Source organism: Apium graveolens, chromosome 4 (genome assembly GCF_009905375.1).
Source record: "Apium graveolens cultivar Ventura chromosome 4, ASM990537v1, whole genome shotgun sequence".
In the NCBI taxonomy this organism is placed as follows: Eukaryota; Viridiplantae; Streptophyta; class Magnoliopsida; order Apiales; family Apiaceae; genus Apium; species Apium graveolens.
Genome location: NC_133650.1, coordinates 161,695,022 through 161,711,833, shown reverse-complemented (window position 1 = coordinate 161,711,833; position 16,812 = coordinate 161,695,022). Strand labels below are relative to the sequence as shown.

At 33.8% G+C, this 16,812-nt stretch overlaps 2 protein-coding genes across 2 annotated transcripts; both read left to right on the top strand.

The window, feature by feature from the left end:
- Positions 1-4,620: 4,620 nt before the first annotated feature.
- Positions 4,621-8,040, top strand: LOC141720412 (uncharacterized). Its single transcript, XM_074522812.1, has 3 exons — positions 4,621-5,460; positions 7,559-7,630; positions 7,836-8,040. The coding sequence occupies exons 1-3, from the start codon at positions 4,864-4,866 to the stop codon at positions 7,836-7,838; spliced, it is 672 nt and encodes a 223-aa protein (XP_074378913.1). The 5' UTR covers positions 4,621-4,863; the 3' UTR covers positions 7,839-8,040.
- A 170-nt stretch (positions 8,041-8,210) lies between these two features.
- LOC141720411 (transcription repressor OFP14) lies at positions 8,211-9,833 on the top strand. The gene has a single exon (XM_074522811.1). It carries the CDS (start codon positions 8,884-8,886, stop codon positions 9,739-9,741), a length of 858 nt encoding a protein of 285 aa, XP_074378912.1. The 5' UTR covers positions 8,211-8,883; the 3' UTR covers positions 9,742-9,833.
- Positions 9,834-16,812: the final 6,979 nt, after the last annotated feature.

Below are 16,812 nucleotides of genomic sequence, written 5' to 3'. Positions count from 1 at the left end.
GTAGCAAAAAGAAAAAAAAATCTACAAGCTTTTCTTCAATTTAGCTTCTTCAAAACAAATAAATATTTTTTTTGTTTGTTGTTATATTTTCATATAATATATATTGTTTGTATATTATCGAGTTTATTATTTGTTGGTTGGCATTATTTTTATTTACAAATTAAAAAAAGTTTACTAGGACTTTTAAAATTATATGCATTATTAATATGGATAAAGATATTCAATCATATTAAGTTATTGACTTTATAAAAAAGATGTATATCTTAAATTAAGGTATGCTATAAAAATTCTTCAATTTTTTCAAGTTGTTAAACAGTTTTAAGGTGAATCTTATAGTAAACGATCCTGAAGGTAAATTGTCGGGTTTTATCAATAAAATGATGTTATATAAGTATGATAAATGCATGAAGGTTAACAAACTTAAATACAAATATTATTGGCAATATATGTATAATAGTCAACGAATTTTACGCCAATAAAAACACGTAAGAGAATCTATTTTTTTGAGAGTTTATTATCAATGCACGAGATTGATTGGACATATAAAATTGAAACTTCGTAAAACATTCCATTGCGCATGTTATTTTTTGTCGGCATGTTGTAGTATTAATTATATTTGTCGGTAGATTATTATTTTCATCATTTGTATGTCAGTAGATTGTCTTATTCATTATTTGTCGTTAGTCGGTTATTTTATTTTGTCAAAGATCTTATTAGTAAATTAACCAGTTGACTTTTATTATTATCAAATTTTGATAATTTATCAAATTGTATGAACGATAACTAGGAAATATTTTATTTAATATCATGATATATTTATTTAATTATATAATTAAATTTTGGAGTACTAGTCTAATTTCTTAAGTACTTGTTCAAAATTCAAATACTCCTTAAATTATGATTTGTAGGTTCGAAGTAGGGTTCCCGTTTTCAAATCCCTAACAGATATTTGTAATTTCATGATGAAATTGATTTGGTCTAGGTTATAAGAATTCACGAGACGTTAAACCAGATTTACATAAATGTCATGATAATATGACGGTGGAATAATATCATTTAGTTTATATTTAAACAATTTGAATCTTGCAGTGTGATACTTGTAAAATTTATTCTTTGGGTAAATCGCTCTATTGATTAATTTGACTGATTTTATCGTCTATTTTATAAAACAGTCTAAAATTTGGAAAACAAAAGGACAATTCAAACTAATTTTGCTTTATTCACATACTCTAATCAAATTATTACGAAATTAGATCAAATATTTCTATCAATGAATTAACTCATTCATTCATAAAAACCCTAAATCCCAAAAAAAATAATCCTTTTGAGTAATTATTAAATTTCCCAAAAAACACAATTTTCGAGTACTTATCCAGATACTAATCCGAATCACCCAAATTTTATAAATTTAACCCGGCCTCGAAATGACAGTGCTCGTCTTCGTGTAGGCATTCCACCCCAACCATCAAATCTAGTCCCCACACACCTAAATCCCTAAAATCTAGACTCTCTCTCTCTCCAACCCCCCCCCTCTCTACCAAACACCTCCCGCCAATGTTGCCCGTAAACCTCGCAACCTCCTCCTCACCTCACTACGAATCTCTCCCTCTAACAAAACATCCTAACAAACTTATCGACTATGACAACGATCCCAACAAAATAATAATACGCAGTTTTTTATTTGTGCTTGCCCAACAAAATAAAACTTTTCAGATAAAATTTTTAATAAATAATTTTTTTTCTTAAATTACATGTTCATGTATAGGAAGTTACAAAATTTTCTAGAAAAGAAACTTGAAATATTTTTTTTTGTATCTATAGTCTACATGTATATCTAAATCCATATTTATATATTATCTATAATTTACACAAATATGTATGCATGTAATATATATCATATGCTTATATGTATTCATAACTTCGTTGCATTTTCATAATCATGCGAAATATGGAAGAAAAAAAACATATGTGTCCATCATCTTGATGTGCATGAAAATAACCATACATACAATCACGCATCTTCATTTTAATTACCATTAATAGGGTGTAAATGAGTTAAAACGTTCGTGAACTACTCAAATTCGGCTCATAAAATATTTGAATTTTGTTTGGTAATAATCGATTCGGGCTCCAAACTGAGCTATTCGAATTCTTCACCGAGCCGAACTTGAGTTTTAAATTATTCGAATAGTTAGGTTCGCGAGATTTATCGAGTCTTTATTATTTTTATTTTTTAATTATAACTAAATTTTTTATATATAACCATTTAATATTTCATTATAAATATAATATATTTTTATCAAATCTCTGAAAACATAAATATATTTAATTAAATTGAACTCAAGCTGAACCGATTGTATTTTGAGTTATATCAATATTCGGTGAAATTGATTTAAGTTTTCGAGCCGAATTTGAACCTATCAAACTTTTTACTAGTCGAATTTCAAACATGAAATTAAAGGTTCGATCGAACTCGAGCTCAAATATGAACTTTTTAATCGAGTTCGACCCGAAGCTAACAGTGTTCGACTCGATTCAGGTCAATTATACCCCCACTAAGCAACTACCTTTTCACCATCACTTTGGTGGTATGTGCATGAAAATAAATTGTGCATACAATGATACATATTCACTTTAGTTACTAAGGAACAACATTTTCATCATTACTTTGGTGTATCTACATGTACATGAATTCATCTCCACCACTCGTTTGTCTTTAGATGCACAATTTCGTCGAGCTAATGTACGCACAACATAAATATTTGTATAAAAGTGAAACTCCTCTTGTTCTTAGCAAATAGAAAAAAGCTACAAACTATTCTTCAATTTAGCTTCTTCAAAACAAATAAATATTATTTTGTTTATTGTTATATTTTCATATAATATATATTATTTGTATATTATCGAGTTATTTATTTGTTAGTTGGCATTATTTTGATTTACAAATTAAAAAAAAAAGTTTACTAGGACTTTTAAAATTTAATGCATTATTAATATGGATAAAGATCTTCAATCATATTAAGTTATTGACTTTTTAAAAAATTATTTATCTTAAATTATGACATTTTATGAAAATTCTTCAATTTTTTAATATGTTAAGCAGTTTTTAAGGTAAATTTTATAGTAAACGATCACGAATGTAAATTGTCGGATTTTATTAACAAAATGATGTTATACAATTTTGATAAATGCCTGATGGCTAACAAACTTGAATACAAATATTTATTGACAATATATGTATAACAGTCAACGAATTTTACGTTAACAAGAATACGTATGAGAATCTCTTTTTCCGAAAGTTTATTAGTTTATTATCAGTGCAAGAGATTGATTGTACATATAAAATTGGAACTTCGTTAAACATTCCATTGCACATGTTAGTTTTTTGTCAGTTTTTTGTCGGCATGTTGTCTTATTAATTATATTTTTTAGTAGATTATTATATTCATTATTTGCACGTCAGTTGTTCATTATTTGTCGGCAGCCGGTCATTTTATTTTGTCAAGATCGTATTAGTAAAGTAACCAGTTGACTTCTCTTATTACACAATTTTGATAATTTTTTAAATTGTATGAACAATAACTAGACAATAAAAAAATATAATATCACAATACATTTATTCAAATATATATTTAAATTTTCGAGTAATGATCTAATTTCTCAAGTACTTGTTCGAAATTCAAATACTCCTTAATTATATCTATTATGATTTGTAGGTTCGAAATATGGTTCACTTTTTCAAATCCCTAACATATATTCATAATTTTATGTTAAAATTGATTTGTTTTATGTTGTAAGAATTCACGAGACGTTAAACCGAATTTGATATAAATGACATGATAATATGACGGTGGAATCATATGATTTAGTTTATATTTAAGCAATTCGAACATTGTAATATGATACTTGCAACATTTATTCATTTGGTAAATTACTCAATTGGTTAATTTGACTAATTTTATCTTCTATTTTATAAAATCATCTAAAATTTTGAAATGAAATAATTAGAACTAATTTTGCTTTACATACTTTAATCAAATTATTACGAAATAAGATTAAATATGCACTTAATGAATTCACTCATTTATAAAAACAAGTCTAATAATACCCTAAAAACTTGTTCTAGGTTAAAATTTAAGGCATATTGGATAAAAAAGTGCTCCGCAATGTCCCAGTGATGTTTTAAAACACTAGAACATTCATAGTGTCTAAGTATGACATATCTTATTTATTTTAATTAAAAAATTATTTCCATCACTTTTTACACATCTCTTTCCTCAAATCATTTACTTTATCTCCTCATTATAATTCAAATATATTATTATTTTAATAATAAGACACAAATATAAGCCATGTTGTTGGAATTTATGTACAATCTTGAATCATCAGGACACTACATTTTATTATATTTATAAAATATTTACAGATATATTATTAAGCTTGCTCTAAAACCCTAAATCCCAAAAAAACACTAATCCTTTCTAATTATTATTAAATTTATCCGAAAACCCAATATTCATAGTACTCCTCCAAATACTAATCCGAATCACCCGAATTTTATAAATTTAACCCGGCTACCCGTCCTCATATACTCATTCCACCCCCACCATCAAATCTAGCCCAAAGTCCCCACACACCTAAATCCCAAAAATCTAGACTCTCTCTCTCTCTCAAACACCTCCCGCCTCTCTCTCTCTCTCTCTCTCTCTCTCTCTCTCTCTCTCTCTACCAAACACCTCTCTCTCCCCCCCCTCTCTCTCTCTCTCTCCCAAACACCTCTCTCTCCCCCCCCTCTCTCTCTCTCTCTCTCTCTCTCTCTCTCTCTCTCTCTCTCTCGCTCTCTCTACCAAACACCTCCCGCCAATGTCGCCCGTAAACCTCGCAACCTCTTCCTCACCTCACTACGAATCTCTCCCTCTAACAAAACATCCTAACAACCCTATTGACTATGACAATGATCCCAACCATGACTACACCGTTTTGGCTTACGCCATCCCCATCCCATACCGCCTTAACTCCAACGGCATTTTATTCTCTCTCTTCACGATCCTTTTCCTCACCACCTCTCTCTACTATCTCTGGCCGTCTAATCCTGAATTGACTATCGTCCGTCTCAAATTGAACAAATTCAACGCTCACGCTTTTCCGGCGAAGCTCGATGTAGAGCTTGATTTGAAGGTGCGAGTATTGAATAAGGATGTTTATGATTTGGTGTATCGGTCGGTGACGGTGGAGGTTGTTTATCGAGGGAGTAAGTTAGGGTTTGTGGAGGCGAAGGGCGGTAAGGTGAAGGCGAAAGGCGTGTCGTATGTGAATGCGACGTTGCGGTTTGACGGAATTGAGGTTTTGGAAGATGCGGTGTTTTTGATTGAGGATTTGGCTAGAGGTGTGGTTACAATCGATACGGTTTCGGCTGTTGAAGGAAAGGTCGGATTTGTGTATGTTTATATTCCGATTAAGGTGAGTGGGGATGAATTGAGGTTTTGAGTAGTGTGATTTGTTGTTTGATTGATTTGTTTGATTAAATTGTTGGATTAGTACATGTTTTAGTTGATTGATGAGGTAGAGCTAGATTTTCGTGTGTTTAATCGTTTTGTTGATTAATTTGTTGGATGAGTAACGTGTTTTACTTGATTAATTTATTGGATCAGTTACATGTATTAGTTGATTGATGAATTGGAGCTAGATTTTCACGTGTTTGATTGTTTTTTGATTAATGTATTGGATGAGTTGCGTGTTTTAGTTGATTGATGAGTTAGAGCTAGTTTTTAGTGTGTTTGATTGTTTTGTTGATTAATGTATTGGATGAGTTACATGTTTTAGTTGATTGATGAGTTTGAGCTATAATGTGTAGATGTTGTTGAGGTGAATTGCGAGTTAGAGATGTTTTTCCGTTATTTGGTTTGGATTTACTTGTTTTGCTGATTAGTTTGATTGGATCAGTTACTTGTTTTAGTTGATTAATGAGTTATTGATTTAAGTGCAGATGTTAAGGTAAATTATGGTGTAATTGCTAGTTAAGGATGTTTTAGTTATTTGATGAATTATAGTTAGAAGTATAAATGTTGGTGAGGCTTATTGCGGTAAGCATAGAAGGAAGGTTAGATGCGGAGCGGATTCTATGTTAAGTATACTAATTCGTATATACGCTTTTCTTAACTCATAGTTTGTCAATAACTAATAATACAAGTTTTGCCAGCAAATCAAAATGTTCTTCCCAGCTTATTTGAATTTGTCATATCACGATAGTTCATTCTTAAGAAGAGGATCTCGAGCTTTTAGACCCTCTTGCAATATTCTTCATTTCTTTAAGTGGCATAGGGCGACCTTGCAGGCAGACTTGTAGAAATCTAAGGTTTAAATCAACTAATATCTTGAGTTTAACCTAGTTAATGAAAGTACAACTTAGCAGATTACCGTAAAATTACAAGCCTAATACATAGAAAATCAAGAAGTCTTGAATTAAATGACAGCAAACTCGTAGCTATATAAGCAAGTCTAAGACTTGTCGAGAAGGACCTACCAGGATAAGTGGTTCACATTAAGACTTGCTGAGAAGGACCTACCAGAACTACAATTAGAAGTATAATGTTGTTGAAGTGGATTCCTATAAGTATAAAAGAAAGAAGCGGATTGTGTGTTGTATTATTCGGGGCACACTTATGACCTGTGATTTCTTTTGAAAATACAGACTTATGGGATAATTTTGGATATAAAAATGATAGATTGAAGATGAGATGCAATTGAACTTTAAAAAGAAAAACTGAAATTAGCGTAAAAAGGAAGGTTTAATTACTGTATAATATGCGAGTGGTAGGTAGGTATAGAAAATAGGATTGGTGATGGTAATTGCTTACAAGTTGTGTCGCTAACGAGCTGCCGGTGCAGGTCTTTTATAGGACTTGTTTTTTTATACAAAATAGGCTTGTAATAAATTAGGTTGTCATTGTCAGAACCAGCTCAAGTTATTTGAAGCTATAAATTTCAACACACATAGAGATACAGTTACAAGAGGAATAGGCGGGGATGTTGAACAATATATTTAAAAGAATGCAGGGGGGAAGTACGGCATTTAGTTGCAATCACGCACGTTTTAGGAGACTTTTGCATTTTACGTAGGAAAGAATTAAAACGTAGGAGTAACAAGGTGTAAAAGTCTAGGAATTAGAACATTGGTATAGCCTGGGAAAGTTTATTGTTTTATTTTATGAAGAAATTATGATTATGAACCAGGATACTCTTCCTTTACAAGCAAATTGTTTTTAAGAATGCTTATAGCCAGGTAATATTCATGTATGAAATTAAACCTAGTGGTTTATTGGTGATAAATGAACAGAGGGAATATAATCATATATTATATGTAACTTCTCATTATTTTTTTTACATGTCGATTGATCTTTTGCTATGGTCTTGTGAACTGTTTGTTGTGATGCATTTTGGATAACCTAGAGCTAAAGCAAGTAGTGAACACTTAAATTCATGTTACCATTATACGATCCTTTATACATAAATCACTTGTTTTCTAAGACTAACAGTGAAATGTTTTTACGTCTCACAGGCAAAAGTGTCATGCGAGGTTGACATAAACACCTCGGATCATACAATCCGACGGGAAAATTGTTTCTCTGAGGTCAGGCATTTTCTTACTGCAGTCATTTCTTCTAAAGATTAGGCATCTTAAATTACTTGGAAAATTGATGCATTAATATTTTCCTTTCCTGTATTAAGCCATTAACCGCTCATTCTCTTGTGCTTCTAGCCTTCCATACTTGCTAGATTAAAATGAATTGCTGTCTATATTTTTTAATACTAACATCAGTATCTTTCCTAAACAGTGAGACATGCATGCCACCTAAAGTGTGCTCGGAAGCCAACAACTGTCATGCGGCGGCCCATAAATTCGTTTATTTAAGTTCCGCATCTCTTACTGTAACTATACAAACTTTGTCTGTGAAAACTTTTGTATCTATGTAGTATAACTGCTTCAGTTTACCTGTGGAAGATGATGACTAGCTGGTGATGAAGGGCCAGTTCACTGTTCCCTTTGTTCAATCTAAAGTAAGTTCAGTATACTTATATCTTATTATGGTAAATTAAAAGAGAATCATATAATAATATAGGATTTCAGAGTAATTGTGTAAATATAACGTAATACTAAGGTAGGATTTCAGAGTTCAAATTATATAGCAAGAAATATCATATAATCTGTCTATCTTAAGAAATTATGTATAGAGAGAGGAAGCTGGCAACCTATTGTTTAGGTAGCTGTTCTAGGGCTCCCAATTCTTAAGGTGCATTTTGATTCTGTCGATTTTATGGGTCGGATTTTAGGAAGCATCAACTAGAGTCCTCGTATCAAATGTCTGAATATCAATCTTAAAGTGCAGCTTTGTACAGATTCTGTTTGATGGCTCTCTGGAGGACTACTTATATTTTAATTTTTGTAATTTGTATCAAGTTTAATTCTTGGGTGTGTTCCTTTGGATTGGGCCTGTTTACGGTCCAGCATCAAATGAAACATTCTGTCTTTGATAAATTAGGAACTTGGACTGGGCCTGATCACTCTAGCATTATGAGACATTCAATATGCTAATCGAGTATTGCAAATCAATGGCCGGCCCATAGAGTCATAGGCCATTACACCCAGCCCAGAGAGTTAAGAAACCGCTACAAGATAGTAAGAAAATCCAAATCCAGAAAATTTATGAAATTGTAACATATACCTACTGCAATAAATACATTACCACTTATAGCTCAACGTTTTCAATATACACAATTATTATAGTAATAAAATATCTTATGTTACTTTTTTTCCTTCTTTGCTAATTCATTTTTACATATAAAAATGCACCCAAACATCACCAAAACAATCAACTACAAAAAATGCCTAGACAATTTCACAAAACAATACAAGATTATCTCTCGAAAATAAAAAAACCATCAACCTCACAACTCAAATTACCATCCAAATCCCTCACTTCTTCCACTAGTTGGATTCTTAGAGGTTGCAAACACCCTAAAACTCCATCTTTTGCTATTGATTCCGAGAAACAAAATCATCATTCTAGTGATACAGATGATCAAGATCACGATGATGGGTCTGCTACATTGTCCGATATCGATAAATTTTTGATCGAAAATTTCAGATCATTATACGACAAAGACTTAGATCAAAATAAAGACCATGATCAAGAAAATCAAGGTGCATTCTCCTATGACTCGCCTAAGTTTGACGATCTACCATGTCATGATCTTTGTAGCTCTCATAGGTTTTTTGTGGCCCCTGCCTCATCAGGCTCGGTCATCGATAATTCTCGGACAAGTTTACCCTTGTCCGACAGTGCTAGGGGCTCGGGCCCCGGCACTGCAATATTTGATGCTTCGTCATCGCCATCAGAATGTAGTGACAAGAAAAAAATGGCCGCGGAAGATTTTATTGCAGTTTTAAGATACTCTTGGAGTCCATGTGATGATTTTAAGAGCTCCATGCAAGAAATGATGGAGGCTAGACTACATCAAAATGGAAAAGTAGATTGGGAGTTCTTGGAAGAGCTTTTACTTTGTTATTTAAACTTGAATGATAACAAGTCTCACAAGTACATCTTAAGTGCATTTGTTGATCTCATTGTCCTCTTGAGGGAGAATTCCGTCAAAGTACAAGACAGTTCCGACAATGTTCCGGCGAGGTTCCCGGACATGAAGCAACCTCAAGAAGAAAAGAGGAAAGGAAGGGAGATGTAACTTGACATTTTAGGCATCTGATTAAATAATCGGATATACTTTTGATGGGGTTGTGTAAAAAAGGATTTGATTTATGCTGTTAATAGACAGTTATATTTCACATGCAATATTTGCAAGTAACATAAAGATGTGTAACGTAAATAAATAAATTAATACAAGATGTGTTTTTTGTTACGAGTCTTTTAATTTTTGCTAAATGGGACGTAATTTTGTTTTTGTGTTTGCCAATTTTTTTTTAATTATAACGATTATTTAGACCCGATTTAAAACTCAGGTCTAATCAAATTTTTGTGATGTTTTGACTCGACTCAAATTTGAGGCTGACCAAATTGTTAAATATTGCCACGCAGTAAAATCCAGGTTCCCCATTACCCTCCTGAATTACTCGGGACTCTTCATTTTACCATCGAGTACCCGTGTCACACACTCGACACCAAAAAGTAAAAAACATCGATATTTTTCAAAATGTTGCCGACTCCGATACTTGAACACGAACACTCAGACTTGAACACTTATTTTAGTACAAAAACCGAAAAACATGCATATTTTTCAAAATATCGCCGTTTCCGATACTTGAACACGTAATCATGTCGGACACTAGTTTTAGCCGAGTCCGAGTAATGTAGACCCTCCCCTCCCTGATGAGAGGCCTAGTGAAATAGGCATTAGAAAGACAGAAAGTATAGTGTAAGTCATATGTCATAGCCTATTTGTATATTCGAGGATTCAACTCAACTCAAATAAGAATGTAATAAGTAAATAGTGGATCGACCGTCAGAGAGATCTCACAAAGTAATATCTGTCAAAGGATTCAGAACAAGGTTCATCTACAGACTTGAGGAGTTAATTCACTGGAAGAAGTTCAAGAAGTTGATCATGCCTCAGTGATATAAATCAAGATCGTGGATTTAATCAAGTGACAGAGATCTCGTCAGAGTATCATTAATTACAAGGATTTAATCTGAAGAAAATCAAAGCGTCAAAGTCAAGACATGAAGAAACGTCACGGAAGTTAGTCACTCATGAACCAGACAGTACATCGAGTGTCAACATTGAAGTGGTGGAATTGATTCATAATTTTCAGTGATTTTCAGAAGATCTGCAGAAGGATGGGTGCTGTTGAAGACTAGAATTAATTCTCTATTAATTAATTAAGTCATCTAATTTAATTAAGAAAATAAATTATATCTGCGAAGAATAATTTATTTATTAATTGAATTAATTGATTAATTAATTCTGAATTAATTTTAGGAATTTTCAGAATTTAAATTGGATTAAAATCTGCATTAAATCAGCAAGACAATTGAAAATGAACTAGCATGACAATCAGGATTGTCATACCGATTGTCATGCAAGGCCATTTTCAATAGTCTCACCGAAAGTTACACTAGGAGGAGGATTGTCTTGCTAGTTCATTCTGATTGTCATGCTAGTTCATTCAGATTGTCTTGCTAGTTCAATCCATTGTCCTACCGAAAGTCTTGCCAGCTATAGGATTGTCATGCCAATTCAATTCTATTCGGTTGTTGATTAAAAAGAAGCAGAGAAGCAGCAACTCAATCCATCCAGAGAAAAGAAGTCAAGAACATACAGAGAGAAAAAGCAGCCAAATATTTCATCTTATCTGCTAATTCAAAGATCAAATTTCTAGCTTGTAAAGTTAAATCCAATCAACTAGAAATCATTCTCTTGTTCTTGTTTAACAATCTAGCGGATCAAAATCCCTAGAACTTAATCTCAAATCGCGTTTAACATTTGATTCTAATTATTGCAAAAATAGAAAAAGTTCATGTCGAATTTATTCTAGATTTGTGATAATTGATTTGAGATTAATACCTTGTAATCGATACAGTTGTTGTAACACCTTTCAAGTTTAATAATATTTTTATTTAACTTGAATTTTGTTTCATATTTTTTATTCCGCATTTAATTCGATTATTCGGTGCTGTTTGTATTCAACCCCCCCTTTCTACAAACACATTGGGACCTAACAATTGGTATCAGAGCCTTCTGATTAACGAACAAATCAAGATCCTAGACTTTTGTGATTTTTCAACTCCTTGAATTTTTATTTATTCAAAAATTCATAATGACTTCACATAAAGTTGGAACCGTTAAAATTCCACAATTTGATAAAAAGAATTATATCATGTGGAAGAAGAAGATGCTATTATTTTTACAAGTTGCAAATCCCAAATATTCAAACTTGTTAAAGAAGGGTATAAAAACTCCGATGGTTATTGAACCGGAGGTAATAATAGATGGTGTGGTGACTACTGAAGCTAGAACCTATCCAAAAGAGCCTGAAGATTTTTCTCCTGCTGAGAAGGAAGAAGCCTCCTTGGATGCCAGCCTTCAATTAATATTAATTGATTCCCTTGATCCCTTGATGAACAGACATGTGATGAACTGTAAAAATTCCAAACACATGTGGGAAACTATTGAAGTGATTAATGAAGGCACAGAGGAAGTTAGGGAGAACAAGTTGGAAATCCTAACCTCTGAATATGAACATTTCAAATCAAATCCAGGAGAAGGAATTACTGAAGTGTTTGAGAGGTACAATACGTTGATCAACAACCTGAACATCAATGGAAAGTATTATTCAATCAGGGAGGTCAACAAAAAGTTCCTTTTAACACTGCCAGCTTATCTTGAACATAGAATCACTGCCATTAGAGAAGCTAGAGATCTGAGTGAGATTTCTTTGGACAGGCTCTATGGAGTGTTAAAAACCTATGAGTTGGAGCAGATTCAACAGAAGGAAGTCTACGGGAAGGATAGAATGGTCAGCACATCTACTGCACTTGTAGCTGAAGGTCAACAACAACAACAATCTCAACAGTTAGAAAGAATGGTACAGTTTTCCAAGGGTGAGGAAAATGAGTTAGTAGCAGAATATGATCCTCCTACTACAAATCAATCAAGTGATGATTTTTATTCCTTGGAAGAGCTGGAGCAATTGGAAGATGAATCAATGGCCCAAATTGTCAAGAGATTCTCCCATGTCAGATTCAGGAGGAATCCCAAGCTTAAGTACAAGTCCAACTACAACAAATTCCAGAAAGGTGGATCTTCATCCTCTAACACCAGCAGTGGTGGATACCAAACAGGGATGGTTGATCGGAGCACCATTAGATGCTATAACTGCAATGAGTTGGGACACTTTGCCACAGAATATAGGAAGCCAAAGCAAGTAAGAAAGAACTCTGAAAGGGCTTATCTGGCAAAGGGAAGAAGCTGGGATGATACTGACAGTGAAGATGAAGATGAAGGAAATCTTGCTCTTATGGCTATTGATGGAAAAGCTTCATCGTCAAGAAAAGAGGTAAAACTTTCTGATGCTGAAATGGTTTATCATCTAAGAGGTAACTTAGATTGTGCACGTCGTGATAATGAACTGTTAAGTTTACAGATCACAGACCTTGAGAAAGAGGTCAATGAATTAAGACTTGTGCACATTAATCAAGATAAATTAAAAGAACAGGTATCTTTTCTAGAGAATAGAGTTGACTGTTATAGAAAACTCGAAACTATTCTCAAAGACAAGGTCACCGGTCTTGAGACTAAGGTTAGAGCCTACTTCAATTCTTGTTCGAAGGCTAAAGAGTTCTACAGTAAGCAAGCTGTTAATCAAACATCTGGAATATGATATGATTACAATGCTGCTATTGGAGAATTAGGCATAAACTCCCCTCCTCATGTCTGTGCTAAAGGGAGGGAAGTACCACATGTGCTTAAGGGTGTTGATGAACCCCTCTATAAAGCATCAATTGCTGAACCATTTGATGCGACCTCTTCTGTTATTCAAGAAGAAATACGTGCTGAGGATCATGCTTATGAGAAGATTGTTTCCAAGTCAAGTGAGTCGAAAGTTCCAGTCAAAGTTGTGAAAGCAACTGAGACTAACTCAGACACACATGAGTTGGATAACAATAATGCCATGTCTACCATGCATAAATTACCTGCTGTTAATCACTCTCATAAAGCATGTGGTGTTGCTAATTGTATGTCTTGTGCTTTTAATATGATGTATGCTTATTTTAATGGTAAGCATGTGTCTAATGATAAGACTACTCCTCGTCAGCATGTGAATAACAAGAAGCATGATAGGTCGAAGACTGCTAGTCCTTCTAAGGCTAGAAAGGAGACATTTGTGCCTAAGCTTAAACAGAAATTTGTTAACGCTGTTTACAAGGTCAAATATTTAGTCATTGAGAAAGTTGAGACCATTAAAATTAAAAATGTTGTTTTGCCTGACAAAGGACAGTTCTACAAGTATGTCGGGCCCAACCAAGTTTGGGTTCCGAAGAAGGTCTAATCCATTTGAAGTGCAGGGCAGTATACAGGTGTAACCGGTAGTGTGGATTCTTGACAGTGGATCATCAAGACATATGACCGGAGATAGAGCCCTGCTATCAAATGTGGTTGAGAAAGCTGGCCCCATGGTTACCTTTGGAGATAACAGCAAAGGTTTATCTGAGGGATATGGCTGTTTGCAAGCTGTGAATGTTATCATTGTAATTTTGTATATTGTGCTAGGTTATTATCAGGAAGCAGTATCTAACATATAGCACCAGTGACGAGACTTGAGAATATTACGACATATCAAGCACCTGCTGCACATTACACTTGGAATTGTACTCTAGTAAGATGTGTACAAGTGTACTCCTGGTTGGTAAGTCAAAAGAGGAAGTCAGTGCACCACAGTTCATGGACTTTGCAGCTGCAGATCTATTGGACTATGCAATCTCTTCTTCACAATCTCACTTCAGGTTGGTATGAACTAGTATACTGCTCAAGCAATCGTCAAGGACATGGTATGGCACTCTAACTGCAGTTACAATTTTATATGAATAAGTAGAGTCGTCATATTTATAACTATCTTATCACTAAGCACAATCATATTGTTTTATATGTGCAGTGGTATATTGATTATGCAACATAACAATTAGTATCTAAAGTACTTGACAAGTATCGGTCAATGATATCTTGTTAACATTATGTTGCAGATATTTGTAAGCTTTTGACATGAATGAGAATTACTTAGACTTTACCCTAAGTGATCAATGTTTTATCAAAAACTCATTCATATTAAAAAACAAAATCAAACTTCTTTCTACATTAGTGATTTCTTATGTCATGTAAAATCTTTTGAAATCACTATTGTAAATCATTTTCTCTCTATTACCATATGTTCTATGATACAGGTTCAGTCTCCAATGACTTTCTTTCATTGACAGTCATGAGGTTGAAAACCCACAACGTCTATCCCAGACTGTAAAGACAAACACAAAAACAGAACCAACCAACACTCTCTTACCACAAAATGTAGTATGAATGAGCGTGAGGGAGATAGTGCCTAGTGCACCACACAAGGAAGGTTCTGTAGTCAACCCAGTAGCTCTGTCTCCTACATAGATGAGTAGTATTTAAACCGAGACAACTGCTAGCCCCCATACATCTTCTCAAAAAGATGTAATGGCTGAAAACGCACAAAAACAGTTACTAGATTCATTCTCTCAACAGGGTGAGTCTATTGAATTTTGCCTGTCGGCCAAGGTATCCGATGTAGTGTCACCACTTCAAATATAATCAATTCTTGATGCACAAGGAGAGGTTACACACACAAAGGATGAGTTGACGGAAACAAGAGTTTCGACCATTTTAAGGTCAGATTCGATTGTTCAAGGTTCGTTAGTGGACCAATTGCCTTTATAGGTGTTAGGAGAGGATACTGATCCAAAAGCCATATGTCAGTGGTCAGTGTCTACCTCCCCAGGCTTAAATCCCCTGGATGCATCTGCGGATAGTGGATCTGACATAGGTGCAGATCGGCAACTTGTTGACAATGATTCAGATATGTTAGGAATATATGTGCATTAGTTTGATGATATGTTTAACAAAACACTTAAGTAGAAATTTAGTGTCTGTAGCCTCAACGGATAAGACCACTTTGGCTATCCGTTGATGGTGTAGCTTTACTTAGAAATAAGTCTAGTATTGTAGCATATTTCAGTCTCTGTATTTAAAATTGTAATTCTTAGAAGTTGAGAGAAACTATGAGTCATGTTGACTACTAGATGATATGCAGATAGGAAGGCCAATTGTAAATATTTCATGCCTTGTAATTTTGTATAAATGAAGTGGTATCAACGGATGACTTAAAGACCTTCAACGGATGAGAAGCTAAGCTTCAACGGATGTCTCTAAAGCTTCAACGGATAACATCCTTCAACGGATGAGAGCATCAACGGATGAAAGCTTCAACGGATAACATCCTTCAACGGATGAAGTCATCAACGGATGAAAGCTTCAACGGATGTTCTGCTAATTAGCCGTTGATAAGTGGTAGTTGTACCTACAAACAGAGGCACGTGGGTTGACAGAGAAAACCTGAGATGTGGTAGCCGAATTTCAGGATCAACAGAAAAAGCAGCCGTTCTTCTTTAGTACAAAGTTGCAATAGTCAACAAAGTACTTGAGTGAACAGGAAAAGAAGCAAGTGAAGAACTTATTTTACTATTGTAATTTTATATATTGTTTTTCACTTGTACACTTGGTAATATATATAAACCAAGAAGAAGCTAGTAATTAGAGAGAGATTTTCCAGAGCTGTTAAGAAATATCTTGAGAGAAAATTCATCTAGTTTGTACTAGGATGCAGCTGTGATCAACATTGTTGAACACAGATTTTCTAATATACCATCTCTGGTGGAACAACAAATCCACCAGAAAAGTTTTTAAAGTTTGTTGTGTTCTTTACATTTTGTGTTTGAATATATATCTGTCTGCATTAGCTCAAAGCAATTCATACACTTGTTCATCTAGAACACACTGCTTTAATAAACTTCTCAAAACCTGAAAAAGTTTTGAGATTTACATTCAACCCCCCTTCTGTAAATCTCATTGTTAGTCCTCTAGGAATAACAATTGGTATCAGAGCAAGCTCTTGACACACAAAGAGTTTAAAGATCTTGGAATCTAACAAAGATGAGTAAGAAGGATATTGGAGTAAAGATCCCAGTTCTTGACAAAGACAGTTATCACCACTGGAAGGTGAAAATGCAC

Coding starts and splice junctions, on each gene's coding strand:
- LOC141720412 (XM_074522812.1), top strand. CDS start 4,864: ATGTCGCCCGTAAACCTCGCAACCTCTTCCTCACCTCACTACGAATCT. Junction 5,461..7,558: donor ATGTTTATATTCCGATTAAG/GTGAGTGGGGAT, acceptor TACGTCTCACAG/GCAAAAGTGTCATGCGAGGT.
- LOC141720411 (XM_074522811.1), top strand. CDS start 8,884: ATGCCTAGACAATTTCACAAAACAATACAAGATTATCTCTCGAAAATA.